At 46.2% G+C, this 22,911-nt stretch overlaps 1 protein-coding gene across 3 annotated transcripts in view; it reads left to right on the forward strand.

Moving 5' to 3' along the window:
- Positions 1 to 22,911, forward strand: part of Pip5k1b (phosphatidylinositol-4-phosphate 5-kinase type 1 beta) — a 277,351-nt gene that overhangs the window by 242,523 nt on the left and 11,917 nt on the right. For all 3 annotated transcript variants that reach the window (XM_052762416.1, XM_052762418.1, XM_052762417.1), the window contains exon 14: positions 20,302 to 20,419. In XM_052762416.1, coding sequence (XP_052618376.1) covers positions 20,302 to 20,419 — 118 coding nt within the window. The remainder of the gene's footprint in view (positions 1 to 20,301; positions 20,420 to 22,911) is intronic.

Here is a 22,911-nt window from a genome sequence, read left to right on the forward strand (position 1 = left end):
CACCTGCAGATGCAGTTACAGGAGAGACTGAGGCCAAAGGAGCTCACGACAAGCCTGAGCAGTGTAGTGAGACCTTCAGGGCTAAAATGCATGGGGGGGATGTGCAAGTATGATGGTTCCCACATGCAGTCCTGGCCCTTGAGGGGCTAAGGCAAGAGGCTCCCTTGAGGCCAGGAGTTCAGGATAAGCCTGAGTAATGCAGTGAAACCCCATCACTAAAGGGAAAATGAAGACTCGGTGCGTGGCCTTTGGGCAGATATCAGGGGTCAAAAAGAAGAAGATCAATCCAGGCCCAGTGGCTCACACCTCTGTGTGGGAGACTGAAGCAAAAGAATTATTGTGAGTTCGAGACCAACCTGGACTGCAGAATAAAGCCCTGACTCAAAAAAGAAGAGGAGGATCAGGGAGATGGCTCAGTTAGAAAAGTGTCCATTGCACAAACCCGAGTACCTGACTTCAAATCCCCAGCACCACAGAAAATGCTGGACGTGCCAGCGTGTATATGCAACCTCCGTGCTTGGGGGCATGGAGACAGGTGGCTTCCTGAGGCTTTCTCAGCCTGTCAACATAGCCAGATCACTTAGCTTGAGGTTCAGTAATGGGCCCTGTCTCAAAAATAAATAAAAATAATGTGGCAAGGGAGAGGAAAATACCTTCTGGCCTTGGACACACATCCGCACCTGTGCATGCATACATCCACACAAACACATGCATTTGCTACGTGTAACGAAAAGGAGAAAAGATGGTTACTATGGGGATGAGGTGAGAAGAACTCTATGCCAACGAACAGAATGGGACAGCCTAGACTAGACTATTCCAGCAATAGCCGGTTTTTAACCATGCTGCATGCTGGGCACTATGCCCACCAGCAGGGTCAAAGGACACCTAGAATTCCTGCTATTCCTCGAAGGTGGATGCCCCCACATTCTTTCTGCACTGCCTCTGACTTCCAGCTGAGGAGCGTTCTCGTCACTGCTCCTAGCTTGGCAGCCCCTGTGAAGTGTAATCTGAAAGTATAAGGTGAAGACGGGCAAGAGGGAACTGTTAGGATTTGAGTGTGCAGCAGTCCCTAGTGGCTCGTGTATGGGAATCCTTGGTCACCAGCTGGTGGCGCTGTTGCGAGGTTGGGGAGTCTTTAGCAGGTGGGGACCATCTGGAGGAAGTAGGTTTCATTGGCTGCTCCTTGACAACCCAGCCCCACTTCCGGTCCCAGCTCTGCTTCCTGATCTTAAGAGAAATAACATGCTTTGCCACAAGCTCCCAGCTCCGGGCTCACCATGCATTCTCCCAGCGTGAAACCATGAGCCAAAATGAGTCTTCCCTTAGCTTCTTATCTGGCGTTCTATCACGGCAAAGACGACAGTAACTAATCCAGCACCCTGGAAAGAAGCTCATCCCAAGGACATTTGCTCCAGACAACAGAGTTCTGCAAGCCCAACCCTTTCATGAACTAAAAACAGCTTAGGAAACTTGTTTCCAAACCCCTTGCATACAAGAGGGAGAGCGATTTTTTTTCCCCCACAGATGAATGATGAAGCAAATTAAGTCCATTTTAAATTTGGGGATTGACTATAAAGTGGAACCGAAAGGTGGGAGTTTCTATTCTTTGCTTTTTGTTAAAGGGCTGGAGAAACGGCGCAACAGCGCTTGCTGCTTTGACAAAGGACCTGGGTTTGGTTCTTGGCACCTGCTTCAGGCAGCTGGCAACTGCCAGTCATTCCAGCTCCAGGGATCGACGTCCTCTTCTGGCCTGCCAGGGTACCACCACTCACATGCATGTGCATGCACTCTGATGCACACACTCAAGATTTAAATCGGTATCATTTTAAAGGTGCTTAAGTATTCAGGGAACAAACCAAGGGCCCAGAGGGCACAGGTGCCAACTGAAGGAGCCTTCCATGGCTGAATGGAAACAATTGAAGCCATGAAGCAGCATGGCATTGAGTCGTGACCCCCCCCAAAAAAATTTTTTTTAAAGTCCAAAAGAATATGCGGATATGAATCCGCGGTTAAATAAATGAGGGAGGAGAGAGGAAGCTCCCACACAGGAAAAGTGCAAGTGCATCATACAGACAGCCTGTCTGCTGCAGTGAGGACAGACATCTTATCTTATCCTCAGACTGCAGGCGACACTCAGCAGCTCCCCGCCAAATAACACAGTGTAGGAAGAAGGGAGGGGACTTTCTGGTCTTGAGACCTCATCTATACCCTCGGCAAAGCCATCAAGTATTGCATCATCAGCGACAACGGGTTAACAGGATGTTTAAAGGTGAGAAGTTAGCATTTGGAGTCTTCCTCTCAACAACACGTGACTGCTGTCTCACCTAGGGGAAAACATCCACCGCCGAACCCAAACTGGAAGACACTCCATAAGACGCCCTTTAAAAGTGTCAAGGTCATAAATAAATAAAGTTCTGACAAACATCACAGTCCACAAGAGACCCAAGAGAGACTAAACGCTGTGTTGCATCCTGGGTGGGACAGAAGGGGGACATCAGGGAAAACTGACAAACCGCGATGTGGTGTGGAGTTTGTTTTTAAAAAGAGAGCCGACGCCTTCCACGTCAAGTGGCATCGCGAGACAAGTGGCATCGTGAGACCCTCTACTACACCGGAGCCATACTTTCCAGGAACCCTGTGTCCTCTTGAGACTATTAGGCAGTCATGCTTTAAAGCTGCCCCTTGGGGGGCAACTCTCGGTGGATAAAGGCAGCTGCCACCAAGCCTGATTTCCTGTGTTCAGTCCTAGGGACCGACAGAGTGGTGGGACAGAACCAGCTTTGGAGAGTGGTACATGCACGCCTCCACATTAAAGAAGTTATGTAGTGTTTTTAGACTAATTTTTTTAAGAAACTGCCTCTTGAAGCCGGTGTGGCAGAACATGCCTTTAATCTCAGCACTCAGGAGGCAGAGACAAGTGGATCTCTGTGAGTTTGAGGCTAGCCTGGTCTACAAAATGAGTTCCAGGATATCCAAGGCTATTACACAGAGAAACTCTGTCTTGAAAAACACAAAGGAGGGGGGAGTCAAAATATATCTTCCCTTCTTTAATTACTGTTCTACTTCTCTTCAATGTCAGTCACAGTGAAAAATGTCTAACACCTCCCATACACGCTCCTCTCATCCCTTCCTTTAAAAAACTGCCTATTGATACCAAGTACAGTTGTACAGGCCTTTAGTCCCAGCACAGGGGCAGAGGCGGGCAGATCGCTCTATGTTCAAAGTCAACCTGATCTACATATCAAGTAGTAGGCCAGCCAGAGCTCTGTAGTGGGACCCTGTCTTTAAAAACTACAAAAAAAAAAATAAAATAATAAGATTAGGGTTTTTTAACCTGCTATTTAAAGCTTGAAGAAATGGGAAATTGAATATACCAACTATTTACACAAGGAACACATAAGTCACCTGTTGAGTCCTGGGAGTCCTTTTGCAGAGGTTGAACTGTGATTGATGAGTAGCATGGATTGTATTTTAACGTGCTTTGGAATCCCAACCCCTGTAAGGTTAGCTATGTTCGGCTTCATAACTCATAGCTCAACCTCCCTAACTCCCAGAACTTGAGGTGAGATCAAAGGTTTGTTTTTTTGTTTTTTGCTTTATTTTGTTTTGCTTTCTATATGCGCCCAGTGTAAGAAAAAGTCTCTACTTCTCTCTAGCTGTCCATACTGGGTACACAGCAGCTGTGATTTCAGCAATAAAAGATAGTTGTATTCTCACGCAACTGTGACGTGTGTAACATCTGATTGTTTTTCCATGCTTTCCTAAAAAATGATTTTAGTACGTTCTGTTTACGCTTAGCGTGAAAATACATGCTGGATGGTTGGTATTGGGATCTTGGAGAGAAGTATGGATCAACTGTTGTATTTATTCACACACACACACACACACACCCCCTGCCGCCCCGTTCCAGCTCTCACTGATGCTCTGTGAGACTTTAATAGTGAGATCTGCCAGCCTCGGTCTCTGTCTCTCTAAAATTGTTGGCTAGTCAAAACCATGGCATCCCAAGGTTCCCTGGGATGTTCTGGTGTTATTCAGCAGCCAGGCAAGCCTGGGCTAGAAACCTGTCCCTGCACACTGTTCTTTGATGCTTCTTGTGTGAAACCGTTATGGTTATGCCCACCCTGGCAGGTTGTTAAAATTGTAAATTTGATGGTGAATGTAAAGTGTCAGGCTTAGAAATGGAGCGAAGGTTATCACTCTTGGGGGGGGTGATAATTGCTATTCTTTAGTCTCAGCTGCAGTACACTTTGAACTGTAGGATTTTTTGAAACTTTCTTTTTATTTATTCTTTGTGTCTTTCACATCGTGCATCTTGATTCCATTCATTTCCCCGTCCCTTTGTATCTGCCCCCTGACTTTGCAACTCCCCTCCCCCTCCCAAATAAATAGATAAAAAGGAAAAAAAATCTCATTGTGGAAACTGTAGTATGACACAGTTACACAGTTTACCCTTTTATCCATGTATCTTTACTTATAAGTGTTCGTAGCAAAGCGTCATTGATCTGGTTCGAGGCCTCTGGTTTCTGCTACTCTATCCATGCTGGGCCCTCACTGGGACTCCTCTTGGATATCTTGTTGTCGCCCTGTGTTGTGGGGATCCTGCAGCTTTGGATCTGCAGGACCAGCCCCTTCATGTGCTCCAGAAGATCATAGATGGGGTGGATGTTGGGATGGGCCAACTCATTACCCTGGTTCTGGTCCTGGGTAGTTGCAGGGTTGGTCAGCCCACCAGCTCTCCCCAGTCCTCACCACCAAGGTGAGCTCTCCTGCATTGCCCTGGCTAGTTCACCCCTGGCAGCAATGAGCAAGGGGCGGGGCCATTCTCCTGCTTTCATGCCCTCAGGGTCAGCTCTTCTACACCTGGACCATCAGGGCCAGCTCTGTTGTGTTGCCCAGGTAAGGTGTAGGGCTGCTCCCCTGACTGCTGCAGCTGGTGAGGGACAGGGACAGCTTTCACGCTCTTATGACTTCAGGGCCAGCTCTCCCACCTACCTCAGACATGAGGCAGGGAAAGGCATCTCTTCCCTGCCCATGCCACCATATGGCAGATGAGGGGCAGGGCCAGATCTCTCAGGCTCATGTTCTTAGGCCGGCTTACCCACATCCCCCAGTAAACAGGGTCAGCTCCGCTGCCCAGAGGAGGTGCAGGGCCTGATTTCCCGAGTGTTGCAACTGGTAAAGGGGAGGTTCAGCTCCCTTGCCAGCTGGAGGCGGTAGGGGTAAGGGGGGAGGGCATCTTTCCCTCCCTCCCACCACCACACTGCAGTTGAGGGAGGCAGTACCAGGTTTGCCCCTCTCATACCCTCAGGGCTGGCTCACTGATGACCCTGTCTACAGGGTCAGCTCTACTGTGCTGCCCAGGTGAGGCACAGGACCTGTTCTCCCAAGTGGGGCAGCTGGTGAGGGGTTGGGTCAAGTCCCCCACATGCTGCAGGTGGCAAGGGGCAAGGGGAGGGGGTCATCCTTCCCTCACTCATGCTACCATATAGCATACGAGAAGGGTTCAATGCCATTCTTACACCCTCAGGGCCAGTTCACCTATGCCCCTGCGAATAGGGTCAGCTCTATTGTGCTGCCCAGATGAAGGACAGGACCCTCTCTCCTGGGTGCTTCAGCTGATAAGGGGCAGGACTAATTCTGTACAGCCCTATCCTCTTGGCCTTTGGTGGCATCAGGAGTCACGGACATCAACTGAGACTTGCATCAGAACCATGAACCCAGATATGGGCCCCAGCAGCAGCCCTGGCCCAGACATCACCATGGCCCTGGGTGGCAATCAAGCCACCCACCTCTGCCCACTCCTCACTTCTTTGGCCTCTTCAAATATACCTCTATTCACAGAACATGAACCATTTGTCTCTCTCTCCCTCCCATACCACACGATACATCTGTTCACCATGGTGATACCTGTCTGCCTGGTGCCGCAAAGTGCTGGATGGTCCCCATGTTTTCTCCTCGGAGCCCTCAGTGGACCACGTCCAGGCCCACATATGGGTCCCCTTGTCCCACTTGGTCTATCATGGCGCTGAGCAGGACCATGCTTCGTCATCACAAAGAGATCATAGTAGTGCCCAACCACTGGGCACCTCCTCACCAACTCCTAATTGGTACAGAGGTGATGTTGGAGTCCTCTCACAGGCTAGCGGATAGAAGGCCTGGGCTGCATTTGGTTGAGTTTAGCCAGCCCCAGCCACATGGCATGGGGTGGAGGAGTAGCTCAGGATTTTTTAAATTAAAAAATACCAGGAAGAGGGAAATGTATTTGAGAGAGACAGGGGAAGAGAGACAGGGAGAGAGAGAGAGAGAGAGAGAGAGAGAGAGAGAGAGAGAACACCAGCCTAAACATAGAATCAAAATGAATGTTTTGTTTTTGTTTTTCCATTCAGGGTTTCTCTGTGTAGCCCTGGCTGTCCTGGAACTCACGCTGTAGACCAGGCTGTCCTAGAACTCAGAGATCCACCTGCCTCTGCCTCCTGTGTGCTGGGATTAAAGGTGTGTGCGACCACCACCCGACAGAATTTTAAAACAAGCCATGCACATATAAGCAATTGCCGGAATGCAAACCAATGCTCAGCAGCCTAAATGTTAGCCCCGCATGCATACCCGGCTGCTTGGCAGACCAGCATTCTCGGATCTCTGCACCCAAGCACACTCCGCCCTTTGCAACCCAGTCCCTCCCAGGAATTGCTTTATGATCAGCCGGGAGAGACAGCCTTGTTCTCGGAAATTGAACAGACTGATGAAAAGTGTCTGAAAGAAGGGCAGATATACATTTGAGAAGAAACAGAATCAGTGTCTGTTCAGAGAAACAAGAGTAAGTGAAAATCTGAGTTCACGGTCAGCCTGGTCTACAGAGCAAGTTCAAGGACAGCCAGGGCTACAAAATTGGGGGGAGGGGGAAGGGAACTTTGGATAAAAGTGGCATCATTTACCTCACATACTAGAGACAGACAGAGGCAGAACCAAGCAGGAGTGTAGAGACCTTCCTGGTGATCTGTCCCCTGCGCTGGGAGAAATGGTGCCAGCTCCCTGAAATCATTAACCAGTCCCCTAAGCTGCTTGAAGGAACATGTGTTTTCCCTGGAATTGTTTTCTTCTCTGGAACTGTGTCATGGAGAATTACAGCTAGGGTTAATTACATGTTGTCAAAGTCAGGCCCTGCGCCAAGTCTTCTGGATGCTTCTTCATTATGTGCTTGTAAAGGCTGGCCTAAGCTCTCGCGATTACCACAGGTGCTGGGTTGCTCCCGGCAATTGGTAGCTCATTCTACCTTGACAGCAATATTGCACCGAGGGGAGCCATTTGAGATCACCCTTCCCTCAACGGGAGGAAGCGTTGCTAAGACAAAGTAGGTCGTTAGCCTAAAGACAGATGAGTTCTTGTTCATCAAAGTGCTGCAGGGTTTATTTCCTCAGACATAGTATATTCTGAGTGTAAAGGCACATTTTTAAATATCAAGTTTTTAGAGCTGAAAAAGTAGGTGAGCTATAACTTTTAAAAATCAAAATATTGTCAGGGAATTGTGTTCACTGAGCCACGGGCGTAGCACCTGTTAGTTAACAAATCCCAGATGAGCCTATGGATTTGGGTGCACCTTGCCACGGGTCTGGAGTCCCACCAGGATCTTGGGCTCCCTGTATCCCCTGTTCCATCGTTTTACCAGTAGCTGTGATTGTTCCGATGGAAGCAGTAACTTCAGCAGCCCGTGGTAAAATTGGCCCCAATGTTTCCTTTTGCCTTTCCTGCAATGGTGTGCTGCCTCTCCTTCTGACTTATGAAAATCAACGGTCAAAGCTTTCCGTTTGGCAGCTGCTAGACTCTGCCATTACTTATCATTAAATGACATGAACTTTCATTGAACGGGTTGTGCTTTTAGAAGTTAGTCCTCACCATCGATCTCTTGCCAAGTCTCTATGTGTCTATAGAGTGGAAACACAATGTAATCGTGGGCTGCTGTGCATTTCTTCCCAGCATTCAGTGACATCACGTTGAGAGATTACATTTAAAATGCTTATTCAATGGCAACTCATAAGCACCCGTAAGTCAGAGCTGGATTTATTGTTCTGTTGATTATCTGCTGGTTTCACTCGGAAGTACACTGTAGCTATGGCTGTTTCACTGTCTTGCCACACACAAATTGAGGAAGTAATCTTCTAATATTGAGAAATTAGTCTCCCGTGCATCAACAAAATCACTCATATCATTGACAAATAGGTAGAGTTCTGGAACACATTTATTTTACTTTCATCTTACTAATGTAAAGTCAAATGCCGACCAGATTCGTGTCGGAATGGTGCGTTCGTCAATAGTGGGCAAGATCTGGACACAAATACAGAAGCTCTACAGCCTACATGGCCGTCTGACAGTTAAGTGTTGATCTGGACCTTAGAGTGAAGCTGTGGAGTATTTTACTATTTATAATTCACTACATGATCCCTTTTAGTAAAAACCTCTGTACATAATAAGTTTATGATAATACTAATAATAGCTAATATGTATGGATCACAAGTGACAGATATTATAAGAGTTAACTTCACTGGATCTTTACAGATGTTCATATATTGCTGAAACTGTGATGAAGCTAAACCCGGGGACTTCCAGCACTAGGTGGAGAAGAAGGCATTTGTTTACTAGACCTTTCTCATTAACGAGAAACATGGGAGCTATTTAGACTTATGTAATTCATCTCAACCCTGTGTAAATAAAAGGGATGTCTGAGTCTGCTTCCCATTACTTCAACAAAATACCTTATAAAGAGAAAAGATGGGGCTGAAGAGATGGCTCAGTGGTTAAGAGAACTTGCTGCTCCTCCAGAAGATTCCAGTTCAGTTCCCAGAAGCCGTGTTAAGTGACTCACAATCTCCTTTAACTCCCACACCAAGAAAGCCAACCCCTCTGGCCTCTGCAGGCACCTGCACTCACACGCACAGACCCCCATTCGGATACAAACATCTTCATGTAATTAAAAACAATAAAAATAAATTTAAAAATAGAAAAGGTATGTTTGGGCTCACAGTTACAGAGATCCCAGCCCAAGATCCGTCAACCCCATTGCTCTGGGTCTGTCTGGGGGCCTGACACATTGCAAAGGCAGAGAGCACATGTTAAGAGTTAAGACCCTTCCAGAAAACAAAACAGAACAAACAAACAAACAAACAAAGAGATGGGTTATACTGTCCCCTTTAAGGTCATGCTCCAAAAAACTAAGCACCTCCAACTGGGTTCCACCCCCACCTCCCAGCACCATCCTGGGAACCAGCTCTGGACATGTGGGCCTTCAGGAAGCATCCATCCAAACCATAGCAGAAAGCGACTTTATCCCCATTCCATGGGGATATGGCTAGAGTACGTGCTCCAAGTGATGGAGTAGCTGTCCATGTCCAACTGAATAACCCTATAGACGGGCATCCAGAAGGCAAGGGCCAAAACTTCTGAGAGATTTCTTAATCAACTCATAGGGGATGAGACAGCCTCTCTGAGGACATGCTATGCACGAGCCTCAGCATGAATATTTTCAGATCATTCAGACTAATTGCCAGGAAATTGTTTCATGCAAATAGGACTTCAACACATGTGAATGACAGGCAGTTATTAAGACAACTAGCAATTAGATCAGACTCGGAGACAGAGAACTGAATGTTCCTCATAGTAGGTAGAATACATGTGCAGAGGGGGTAATTTCAATGGCAGGTTTTATACTTAATATTTATATTTACAAATTGCTTTGCACGTTGACGCATAACAAGAAGCCAGGTGTATGAGCAGTGTTAAATGATGTGTTTAACACAACCCTGTGTTGTTTATCTGCTTACATATGGCACCTTCTGTAAGGTAGAACTTAGTGTGACATGGTAAGTGGCTGTATATCTAACGTCACCAACACCCATGCTGTTCAAAGCTCACACACACTAATGAGGTCCTAGCCCACTGAGCATAATACTAGCTAGCCCTGTGGACAGACTGAGCACCCGTTCTAGATCAGGACACACAAGTCCTCAAAGACAAAGGCAACGCCTCCCCTCAACAATGTCGCTAGACAACCATCTCCCGTCCCGTTCTTGGCCGTATTCCGTAAGATGGCTCTTCCTGGGCCGCCATCATTCTCAAAGGTATGCCACGCCATTTCTAGACTGAATGTCACGGCTTTGCCATTCCCTCTCACTTTAAAGCAGTGGTTCTCAACCTTCCTCATGCTGCGGCCCTTTAATACAGTTCCTCATGTTGTCACCCCAACCACAAAATTATTTTCGTTGCTGCTACTTCATAACTAATTTTGCTGCTGTTATGAATTGTAGTGTAAATCTCTGTGTTTTCCAGTGGTCTTAGGCGACTCCTGTGAAAGGGTCTTTTGACACCCCTCCAAGGGGTCTCGACCCACAGGTTGAGAACCACTGCTTTAAAGTAAAGGAAATTCTAGATCCAGTTGCTTTAAAACCTGGTTATTAAAAATGCAGCTTCCAGGCCTGGAGAGATGGCTCAGTGGTCAAGAGCGCTGGCTGCCCTTCCTCTAGAACCCAGGTTCAATTCCCAGCGCCCACATGGCAGCTCATGACTGCCTGTAACTCCAGTTTCGGGGGATCTGGCACCTTCACACAGACATGCATGAAGACAAAAACATGAATGCACATAAAATAAAAATAAATTATTCTTTAAAATGCAGCTTCCTAGGCCTGTTGGCACTTCTAATGCACATTAAAGTTTGAGAATCTGACTGAAACAGCTGGAATGAACTGACCTGTGATTCGAACACACCTGATTCTGATCCATAACTCACAGCTAACACTGTGATCTATAAAGAGCTACAGCCAGAGATAATCAAAGCTCGCCCATAATTCAGAAACCAGAATAAGTTCTCTGTTCCTCCCGGCACGTCCATGATGCCAGATCATCTCTGCTGTGAGGGAAGCAGGCAGGCGCCTCCCTTTGTGGCCGCGGGAGCTCTGCCCAATTTATTTGTCCCTAAATTGTTTGTGTCCCTAATGACTCAGGATACAGTGTTGACATGCACCTCCGAGACTAGCAGTTACCGTGATATTTTCTCATTATTTAAGTGAGGCCCATAATTAGTGTGGTGTTAGCCAAGCCATGTCTGAGAAGCCCTCCTGTCACTTGGATGCTAACGGTTCAGTAAAACCCGGTCCTGCAAATGCTGTTCCAGCAGCAGTGAACCGTCGTAATTGTGGAACAGGTCTGTGAGAGCCAAGCTGCCCTTCTAATCTGTTCTTGTATTATCTTTTCCAGCAGCTTTTTCAATTTTATTGTTGACTGACTAAATGATGTCCCCCTTTGCCAGGTGTGGACGTCTCCTCATATAGTTAGAACCAGAGTAAATTCCAAAATCTAAGGTATAAGCACAAAAAAATAAAAGCTGTTAGATTTTACTGAAGAAAAGCCTTATGTTTTTAAGGACAGAAAACATAGTGTTTAACAGGGGGTAGGAATTGTACTTTTCTGCAGGTACTTAAAAATGCCGATTTTTTTTTTCTACTTATTTGGTTAGCATATAAAGTAATGGGTTTCTTTGTAGTACGTTCACACCGTGTGTCACTGAACATTGTTTTCGTTCTCTTCCTCTGCCCTCCCCATCTCCTTGCCCCCCCTCCTTCCTCATTCCTTCCCTCCCCCAGATCACCCCACTTACGCTTTCTTATCACACTACAATGTGGATTTCTTAAACGTTTTCGCTCATATATGAATTCATGTCAATAAGGGGTTCTTTTCCAGTCAGGCATGGTGGCACATGGCTTTAATCCTAGCACTCAAGACGGGGGCAGGTAGATATCCATGAGTTCACGGCCACCAAAAGCTACATGGTGAGTCCTAAGCCAGTCAAGGCTAAATAGGGAGGACCTGTCTCAAGGAGGAGGAGGAGGAGGAGGAGGAGGATGTTCTTTTGCCACAAATGGTGCAATGAGTTACCAGAAGGGAAGGAGGGTTAGTGAATCCTTCCGTTTGCTAAGGCCAGGCTTTGCGTTAACCATTTAACCCACTGTGACTTCCGTGTGAGGCTGCCATATAAAGTACCACTGACTGAGTAGGTAACATGGCAGAAATGTATTGTTTCTCAGTTCTGCAGGCCAAAAGTTCCCAGTCAGGGTGCTGGCAGGGTCCGTTGCTTCTGAGGACTGTGAAGAAACTTGTCCCGGCCTTTTGTGTGGCTTCTGGGAGTGTGCTGGCAATCTTTGGCATTCCTGGGGTGTAGCTCTTTGCTTTTATCTTGTGCGTGTTACAAATTTTCCTTGTGTGTGTTACCAGTTTCTCACTTGCATAATGACACAGGTCGTGCGGAACAGGGTGCAGCTACCTCTATGACCTCATCTCAACAAATTAGATCTGTAACAACCCTATGTCCGAATAAGGTCTCTTTCTGGGGCACTCTGGGCTAAAACCACAGCATACAAATTTAGGGGGACCAAATCAGCATGTAACATCATCTCTGAAGAAAGCGTGCCTGTTCTGGGTTGACAGCAGGAAGCATTGAAGAGAGGAGAGAGACACAAGCTGCTAACCACCCCCCACAAAGCTGCATCATTGTGGTATAAAATGGAGAGAGGATAGGGCCTAGCTTGGGAACCACTTCCTGCTCACCTGTCTCAGCAGTCCTTTCTTGTTGGGATCACCAGCCTGCAAATAACGACACGGAGATGTGTTATTAATTATGAAAGCATGGCCTTTAGCTTAGGTTTTGTCCCTCACTAGCTCTTATAACTCAAATTAGCTTGCTTCTGTTAATCTACATTCTGCCATATGGCTTTTACCTTTCCTCAGTATGACACGTCCGACTTGCTCCGAGTCTGCTGGCGAAATCCATGCACCTAGACTCTTCCTCCTCCTCTTGCTCTCTCCCCCCAGAAATCCTGCCTATCTTCTCCTGCCTGGGTATTGGCTGTTCAGCTCTTTATTGCACCAGTCACAGCAGCACATCTTCACACAGGGCAAACAAACATCCCACAACACAAACTTCTGTCTTTTTTGTTTGCCCAAGAAAAGGCATTCCCAATTCAGCATGTTATATTTCTAACAGGCCACTTCAATCTCAGACTTTGTGAAGAGAACATTTAAGGCTAAGAATCAAAGTTGCTAGGGAGCCCAAAGGACCTCACCAAACCCAAACTCCTTCTTTTTACAGAGGAGGCTGTAGCTAGAGTTTTCCTGCCTGGCCCACAGTCCGGACAAATCTCTCTCACCCGCCAGTCCCACAGCCGCTCAGACCCAACCAAGTAAACACAGAGACCTATATTGCTTACAAACTGTATGGCTGTGGCAGGCTTCTTGCTAACTGTTCTTATATCTTAAATTAACCCATTTCTATAAATCTATACCTTGCCATGTGGTTCGTGGCTTACCGGTATTTTCACATGCTGCTTGTCATGGTGGCAGCTGGCAGTGTCTCCCCTCTGCCTTCCTGTTCTCTCCTTTCTCCTCTCTGTATACTTCCTGCCTGGCCACTGGCCTATCAGTGTTTATTTATACAGAGCGATATCCACAGCAGGAGGCAGTCTGCAGATCTCTGTGAGTTCAAGGCCAGCCTGGTCTACAAGAGCAAGTTCCAGGACAGCCAGAGCTATACAAGGAAACCCTGTCTTGAAAAACTCCAAAAAAAAAAAAAAAAAGACATGTGTTTTAAATATACAACATCATGGTGTGACACGTGTATAGATTGTGGACTACTACCATGATCACGCTAGTTTACATACCCATCACATCACGTGGTTAGATCTGTGGGTAACAAAAAGACAAGTCAGTTCTCTTATCAGATCTCAAGTGTACAGTGCAATATTAGTAACTGTGGCCTCTGTGCTGTGAAGTGGATATCTAAAACTGGCTCACTTGGCATGGCCAGACCTTGGTACCATCTGACCAGCATCATTCCCCCGTTTCCCCCCTTAAAATTCTGTACCTATGTGAACTCATTCTATATTTGTTCTTCTGTGTCTGGCTTATTTCACTGTGCATAATATCCAGTAAGCCTATTTGCGTCAATGTAAATGGCATGCCTTCTATCTTTTTCAAGACTATATAATGTTCCATAGTATGTACATAAAGAGAGTGTGTGTGCGCGTGCGTGCGTGCGTGCGTGCGTGTGTGTGTGTGTGTGTGTGTGTGTGTGTGTGTGTATCCATAAATGACATTTAAAATGTTCTCCCAACTTTTTTTGACAGTTTGCTCTGTTGGCGACCTAGCCATGTCTGAACTATTTACCAACTTACCTTTTGCTTTAATATAGTACCTGGTATGAAGTAGGCTATCAATATATGTTTGAATGGTGTATCATTTTGTAAATAGAAAAGTAGAATCAGGTTTTTTAATGCTGAAGTTCATTATTAAAATATAATTTGGGGAGGGGTTGGTTGTTTTGTTATTAAGACAAGTCTCACTCTGTAGTCAAGGCCAGCCCAAAACCCAGTGTGTAATCAGGCTAGCCTTGAGCTCATGCAGTTCTCCTGCCTCAGCGTCATGAGTGCTGGAATTGCAGATGTGAGCCAATTGATGTATAATTTACATTATGAAATGCTGAGATCTTGCAAATCACTCAATGAACTGTGACAAACGCATTCATGTTCACAGGTAGCCATCCAAGACCGCGGTGGGGAGGTTTTTCCCTTCTCCTCAGGAAGTTCCCTCCACCTCTCCCTCCAGGGTCACAAAACTAGCACTGCAGTCTGTCTGTCTGTCTGCTATGGGGGAGTTTGTCATTTCCACGTGCACATCTCTTCTGTGATCTATGTCAGTTGATGTTTCTCTGTCGTGAGATGAGGCTGTCAGGGGCGGACTTCTTTAGTTCTTGCTCTTGTTTTAGCATCTGCATACCCATCCTGAGGTGGGTAGATAGGCCAGTGGTAGAATGCTTACCTCGCCTGCCTGAAACCCTGGATTCAATTCCTGATAGTTTCAAAACCAGAAAATAGTTACCCCGCTCCTTTTGACAAAGCCCAACAATGAAGATGTCCCTCAGGACAGTTTGTCGCTTGTCTGTTTTTCTTGCTCTTCCTTGCTAACTGAACCATTATTGCTGGGACTCAGACTCTCTTAGAAAGCGGGGAACTGATTCTCACAGAGGCTGGGCGGATTGAGGCTGAATATATTTATGGTTGCTCCAGAGTCAGGCCTGAGTTTAATTCCAGGTGACCTGTGTTTAAACAAGGTAGAGTTACAGCTGAAAAGTACAAAATGCATAGCAAGAGGCTCAGCCTTAACAGGGTCATCTTATTATGTACAACATGATCATAACCGTGTAAATAACTACCTGCTTTAAATGGGCATGTGCGTGCACGTGTATCTTTGCTGGGCTGGGCTGGGCTGCTAGAGAGAGAGAGAGAGAGAGAGAGAGAGAGAGAGAGAGAGAGAGAGAGAGAGAGATTAGTGAAGTTCCCTGCAGGTTCCTCCCTCCAGCTACCCTCCACACTCTGTGCTGGCTCCTCTCAGAGGGCAGCAGGCCCTCAGTAGCTTCTGAGGCTTGCTCTCTGAGCAGCAGGCCCTTCCTGTTTCATTCTGTCTGTCAGTTCCATGCCCTGGCTTTGTGCTGTCTCTGCAGCAGGCTTTATGCCCGTAAACAGGGAGGTTAAGCCAAGCTCTACAGCCACAGGCAGCCATCAATCAGTACTTAAGATTGCCCGCTGCTCTGCACTCCAGCTGGAAACAGGCAGTCTCCAGGCCTAAAAATAACAGAGGTGGAGCCGAGGAAGAACAGCAGCCATGCTCCTGACTATTGAGCAGAAAAGACAGGAACTCTCTGAGAAGCCCTGCTCCCAGAGGCAGAAGTGGCTAAGAGTGTGGACAGCTGGCAGTGTGGATGCTGCAGCCGTGGTCAAAGCCTGCCACATTTCTGGGTCTTTTGGGTAACCCCGTGGACATTCCTCCTCACTCAGCCAAAGAGCTCAGCATGCAGGGATGCTGTCATGGAGGGACATGAGCCCGCTGCACAGTGACATCTCCCAGGCTGTAAATGGGAAGTCTGGTGCCAGTTCCTGAGAAAAGCAACAGCCTCTCCCCTCCTCCATCAGAGTAGAGCTGGAGGTGGCATGTTGACCTTTGCTTCCCACCTGGGCATTGTGGGAACAAAAGCAGCGTGCGGCTTCAAGACCAAATGAGGTTTGGCAGCCACCAAGTGAGTCCCAGCTGTATTTGTGGTTTTTCCCTGCAAGGAGAGCTCTCTACCCACAGTGTTATTGGTTACTGTTCCAGTAGCAAAGCTTTGAATACCAAAACAGGAATCCTTTCCAAGCACTTGTGATAAATCCATCCATGCAAAGAGACCTCATCAAAGGGCAAGGAGACACAGCCCCAGAGAGGAGAGGATGGTGCTGCTCTCCTCTGTTCATAAGGAAAAGCCTTCCCTCAGGTTGGCCTTTCTCTCAGCTGCATAGTGGGGCTTGGTCCCTCGGGGAAGCTGTGAGGTGGGCTGGCCGGGTTCCTCTGTGGATGGGGAGCCGGGGTTCTGTGCCCAGGTGATGCCTTTCCCTGAATCGTGGCAGGTCATCACAGAAGCAGGGCTTTGGCTCAGCCTCTGCCCGTCCTTTAGACACCCTTGGTTTGTTTTTCTCCCTAGCGCAGTCAGCTTTAAAAGACAAAACCTTTATAACGTGGAGCATCCTAAAATGTGGCATGAATTTAAGCAAAAGGGAGAAGGCAGCCAGAGGCTCCACTGAGCCGTGTAACCTTGATGCCAGGAACATTTTTTTTGGCATGGTCCAGCAATCATGACATTGAGCCCAGAGACAAAAATATAACGCTAACTCACCATAGGCCCAGCATTAACCAGTATTTACACAGCCTCAATATTATAAACTCTGTGTGTTGATTTTCTAATTTTGGAGGCAACTCATGAAGGAAACAAGAAAATTCTAGTTATCATTGTAAGCTAAAATATAAACATTAGTCGCCATTATGAAATGGATGCAAATTTATTTTTTATGTGTCCGATACAAAGTGATAGAAGGAAGATAAAGAGAGAGAAGGCAGAGATGAAGTAATGTGGAGCGATAACAGATATATGATGTGTGGATGATGGAATTAAAACAGCTAAATATGGGCTGGAGAGATAGCTTAGAGGCTAAGAGCACTGACTGCTCTTCCAGAAGACCAGGGTTCAATTCCCGGCACCCACATGGCAGCTCACAACTGTCTCTAACTCCAGTTCCAGGGGACCTGACATCCATGGCAAAACACCAATGCCCATTAAATTAAAAAAAAAAATTAAAACAGCTAAATATAATTTAGTTACAAAATAAAATACACGTAGCAGGTGTTGGAAGGAAACTCGGCATTAGAGAGTATGCATCCTCCCTAGAGAATCAATGGATGCCTTGGTTGGGTGCCTTTTATTCCAAGGTTCATCCAAGGAGATGAAGAGGGCTGGAATGACTGCTCAGGGGCTAAGAGCACTTGTTGCTCTTACAGATTCTCAGCAACCCCGTGGCGGCTCACAACCGTCTGTAACTCCAGTTCTAGGGAATCTGATGCCCTCTTTTTGGCCTCTGAGGGCACCAGGCATGGATGAACTTCCAAACAAAGCCCTCATACACATAAAATAGAAATAAATCTAAAAAAAGTCTCACCAGAAAAGCTGAAAAGAGAAATGGGAACTCACTGGAAGAGGCGGGATTCAGGCTAGAGCTGTGGCTTCACACCCTAACTTACCTACGCCGCGTGATATGTTATGCGATTTCTTTTTTAATCGAGGCAGTGAGAAGATGGCTTCTGAAAGGCAAAAACTGTGGCTGGTCCATCTGTTCCCTGAACACACATGAGCCTGTGAGAGTGAGCTGTAAAAACACTCATTAGGTCAGCAAACAGAAATCAGTGTTCCAGACTTTAATTATTGATGACAGTTTCAACGGTCCAGCCCAGCTAATGCTCTGTGTGAAGCCAAGCTGATGTCACTTGGCAGACGACCACCCTCATGGCACCAAAGCACCATGAATGTCCTCCGCCAAAAGGACCGTAGTGAGATGAGTCCCCCTGCAGCACACTCATCTGTGAGAAGGTTACAACTTATCAGGAGCAGAGTGGCAGGGGGTACCAGGGGCCCCCTAGGCTTTTACAAGACAAAAGCAGAACCACATAGATGCGGTTTCCTGAGCAGCTCATTGCACATTAGAGGTACCCGGCCCTCAGAAGGTCTAGATGGAGGGAGCGATGGCAGAACTCGATGGTACAGAACCCAGGCAGGTTGCCAGGCTCTTAAACCCAGTCACGTAGCATCGCTTCTAAAATAGATCTTCCCTCGTTGTTAGTCCAAGAAATGGTGGGCGCTCTGACCCTGCTACTAGATTCTGAAAGCCTTTTTCCCAAGAGAGACACCCTCACTTATAAGTGACTCCTAAAATGGAACCTAGGAAATCCACAGGCTGAGAAACAATAAATTGATTACAAATACATGGGTGCCTGGGAAATTAACAGTGAAGTTAAAAAACAAAACAAAAAATAAACAGGGCAATTCCCAGTGGGCATTTGCTTACTCATAGCATTTGCCTGAAATCCTTTGGGGGTGTATCCTTTTTCTGTGTGGGGCATCTTTAAGGGATAAAATATTTGCTGTAGGCTGAGGATACATTGACTTAAGTTGGGGTTTTTTCTTGCATTATCTCTTTATGCTTTTTTGTTATAATCATTTTTTTATTAAGAAAAAAATTTTTATTTTACATACCAATCAAAGATCCCCTTCTTCCCTCCTCCCGCCCCTCCAGTTCCCCCTCCTGACTCACTCCCCATTCCCTCCTACAAGAAGGTAAGGCCTCCCAGGGGAAGGTACATTTAGTAGAGGCAGGTCCAAGCCCCTCCCCCGCCTCAAGGCTGTTCGTGGTGTCCCATCATAGGTAGTGTGTTCCCAAAAGCCTGCTTATTCTTATGCTTCATAATTACATTCTAGTATTTTTAAGCGGCAGTTGACAAACACTTACATATTCATACAGGTTACCCAGGAAGCCCACAAATGGAATTCCTTCCACCTGTATGGCCAGACACAGTCCCAACACCAATATCATCCTCCTGCCTTGTTGTTTTCCAGTGTTCTGTCCTTGAAAACCGTGGGAAACTCCTGCTGGGTGAAAGCATCGCTTTTATTTCAGATACAGAGGGATAATTGTACATCCCTGGCTGATACCCAATTTAAATACTGTCAAAACAGACCAGCTCAGCCAAGCATAGTGGCACATGCCTTTAATCCCAGCACTCAGGAGGCATAGGCAAGCAGATCTCTATGAGCTTGAGGGCAGCCTGGTCTATGTGGTGAGTTCAAGAACAATTGGACTACTTGGAGAGACTCTGTCTCCAAAAGAAAAAAAAAAGGCAGCTCCTTCATCAATGAATACTGGTTATAATACCAGGACAAAAACAATGCCAGCTATCTGTGGTGTTGGGGATTTTATTGTTTCCCTGGTGGTCCTCGTAGGGGATGCTCATAGAGTACCTAATAGCACTTCGTGTTGTTAGTCCAGGCGTGGTCCTGGGACCAGCCCAGCTTGAGCATCACCTGGGGCTTGGTCAGAAATGTAATTCATGGACTCGACACTAGACCCTGTGATTCAAAAGTGCCAGTGGAAGGGTCCTAGAAGTTGCACTGTGACCAGCCCTCCAGAGACTCTGATATACACTGAAATCTGAGAACCACTGAAGTATTGGACTTTTCAGACCTCAAAACAGGAAGAAAAGAAAGAAGAGGAAAAAAGAATGGAGGGGGAAAGCGGGAGGGAGGGAAGGAGGGAAGCAGAAGCATTTCTTGTAAATTAGCAATGTATGGATCCATTTTGTAAACTAGCAATGTATGGATCCACTTTGTAAACCAGCAATGTATGGATCCACTTTGTAAACTAGCAATATATAGATCCATTTGTAAACTAGCAATGTATGGATCTATTTTGTAAACCAGCAATGCATGGATCCATTTTGTAAACTAGCAATGTATGGATAAATAAGAGGAACACAGCAGTCAAAAATGAAAACCAACCATGCAAAATTAGTGATGCAGGGGACATCCAGCTTCACAGAACCCTTAGTCACAAGATGGGACCCACAAATCACCTCCTGCAAACACTGTGAACTGTCACATATATAAGGGGGGAGGAGAAAAGGTGTTATTAACAAAATTTTATTTAAAGTAAAAAAAATGCTTATTACTAGAGTACATTTTTTTAAATTTAAAACTAAATGGCCACATTTTCAGGGTGACTTACCAAAAAAAAAAAAAAGATTTTTAACTCAAAATTCACCGCCACAGCCTTTTTAGCCATAGCTTGGGACACATCCTTGGATGTGTTCTAAAGGCCACCAACTCATTACTCACCTTTGTTTTTCCAGCAAAGGGTTACCTTCCAGCTCAACCTTCACCTTGGAAGAGGGGACCATCTACCTGACTGCTGAGCCAAACACCCTGGAATTGCAAGACGACAACGCCTCTGTGCTGGATGTCTATTTAGTGAGTGACTTTCTTCTGTTCTTCTCACATCGCTCCTTAACTACACAAGACTAAGTTGTGTAAAGCCAGGCACACTTGTGGATTTTAGAGAAATGATTGCCTCCTGTCACTTCTAGAGATGACAAGTCTTCCCAATCTTATGTTTGTTAGAACATTGGCAAGAATTGGTAGATTAATTGTTGTTTCAACTTCGGCACAGTGGTTACGACGCCCTAATCTACTGCTATTTCAGCCAGCAATTGCAACTCCACAGTTACCAGCCTGTTTCTCTAGCAACAGCCTGGCTGCTCAGGCCACAGCCTGGTGGGAATTCTGTTCCTGCAGGCACAGGCTCTGTTGCTGCCATTAAAGGTGGCTTTAGCTAAATCTCTATCATTCTATGTATAAATAAGACCTGAGATTCAAAGGCTGGGGTGAAAACCTGGTAGCTCAGAGAGGCAGAGTAGCAAAAAGCTAGCCTTCTCTCCTTCTTGGTGTCTCCAAAAGACCCATGCTTCTGCTCTGCCAAACAAGAAAAACCTGCACCACTCCAAATCCCTCCCACCTACTTCCTGTGTCTCTCTATCTCTCCTGGATGCCTTCTGATGCCCTATGATTACTTTCTGTCAATTAATTGCTAACTCAGCCTCCTGACCCAAGGTTAATTTTATTTAATCTATGCAAATGTAAACTCAAAGTTCACAGTGTGATAGACTATCCCCCAACAGTCAATACTCAGCAGATATAACCAGAGGACAGATCTCATGAAGTGAAGGCAAAGCAGGATGCCTTGATTTCATTCCAACGTAGTAAGCTTGGCCTTTAACTCAAGTGGTGCCCTCATGTTGGAATCTTCTTTATTTTGGCATTGCCTCTGTGATAAAGCAGTAGGCTGGATGGCACAGAAACAGGACCTGGGAAGAACTCAAATTCGGAACTGAAAAGTTGTCTAGCTGACACCATTCAGAGTTGTCACCAACTGGCTGTGTGAGATGGGTCTGACTTCTTTGACTGTGCATCCTTATCTGACAGAGAACAGAAATAATGCTTCCCCTGACTATCTCACAAGGCTGCCTTGAAAAAACACAAGTGGGGGGTGGGGCTGGGGGCATCCTCCATCAGTGCTTGTCAGACTGTTCCACCTTTGTGGACTGTCAGATGGTGCAAGAAAAACACCTTGGCAGGCTGGAAGCAGTGTTTGCCCTGCAGATTACATCCCACCCACATCCTCCACATTCTGTACACATGCCCAACATCACATGCAGCAGGGAGGGTGTTGAGTGGAATGGCGGATGTCATTTGGAATGTTGTGTTTTGAAGTTTAAATTCAAAAGGCCCTGCATCCTGTAGCCTGGCCTCCTCTGCTCACATGGCCCTCCTCCCATGGCTTTTGTGTTCCAGCCACACACCTCCTCAGCGTTCTTCCCACAAACCAAGCACTGTCTCCGGGTCTTTGCTTTGCTATCTGTGTCTCTTTCTCAGGGCCAAACCATGCTTATCCCCTTGCTTCCTTCCTTCCTAACTCTGCTCAGACATCTTTCTATCTCAACCAACTCTGGAAAACAGCAGCCCCAGTGACAGCAGCCATTGTGAAGGGTGGTCTCTATAGCCCCTAAATATTATTATCCCTTTTTTTTTCTTTTTGAGACAGGGTCTCTCTGTGCAGCCCTGACTGTCCTGGAGTTCGTTCACTATGTAGACCATGCCAGCCTCATGCACAGACATCTGTCTGCCTCTGCCTTCCAAGTGCTGGAATTAAAGGCATGTGCTGCCACAGCCAGCTTTTTTCTGGTTATTCTTTAATGCTCTAGTACAGCAGTCCTCATATCTGTTACTCTCAGGACCCCAATACATCCTTGAAAATCACTGAGGACCCCAAGAATCACTGAGGGGGCCAGGTTATGTCTTCAGAATTTATGCAGAAGATGTTTAAATATTCATTGACTTAGGATGATGAAGATCATGATAGCTAAGTAATACTTGTATGAATATAACACATGACTTTATTTTACAAAATACAAATAAACAGTGAAAATAATGGCATCATTTTACTCCCTGTAAATCCCTAGCATTTCTGGCTCAATAGAAGCTAGAGTGGAGGCTCCTGTCTTATCTAGTCCCATAACAACTTTTTTGTTTGGTATTGTTGTTATTGTTTCTTCAGCTAAAGTCTCAGTCTGTAGCTCAGGCTAGCCTCAAACATACAGTCCTCCTGCCTCCTCCCCCAACCCCCAGGTCCTGGGATTACAAAAGTTGCACCTCCACACTGGGATTATTTCTGTATGAGTCTGTCACCTGGCTCATAGTTTCACTTCTGGAAGGAATTCTACTGTAGATGTAGAAAAGGATAAGATGGAAAAGCAAACAGCATGTGAGCGCTGGTGGGAAATCATTTGACCGAGTTGGCCCCTACACAGCTTTTCTAGGTTTTGAAGATAGCCTCTTCACCTATTGCAAAACCAGATGAGTTGTAAATGAAAGAGAGCTGGGCACCCAGAGTCAGTGCCTGCCTC

This window comes from Peromyscus californicus, unplaced genomic scaffold (assembly GCF_007827085.1).
Source record: "Peromyscus californicus insignis strain IS unplaced genomic scaffold, ASM782708v3 Scaffold_4__1_contigs__length_199733344, whole genome shotgun sequence".
In the NCBI taxonomy this organism is placed as follows: domain Eukaryota; kingdom Metazoa; phylum Chordata; class Mammalia; order Rodentia; family Cricetidae; genus Peromyscus; species Peromyscus californicus.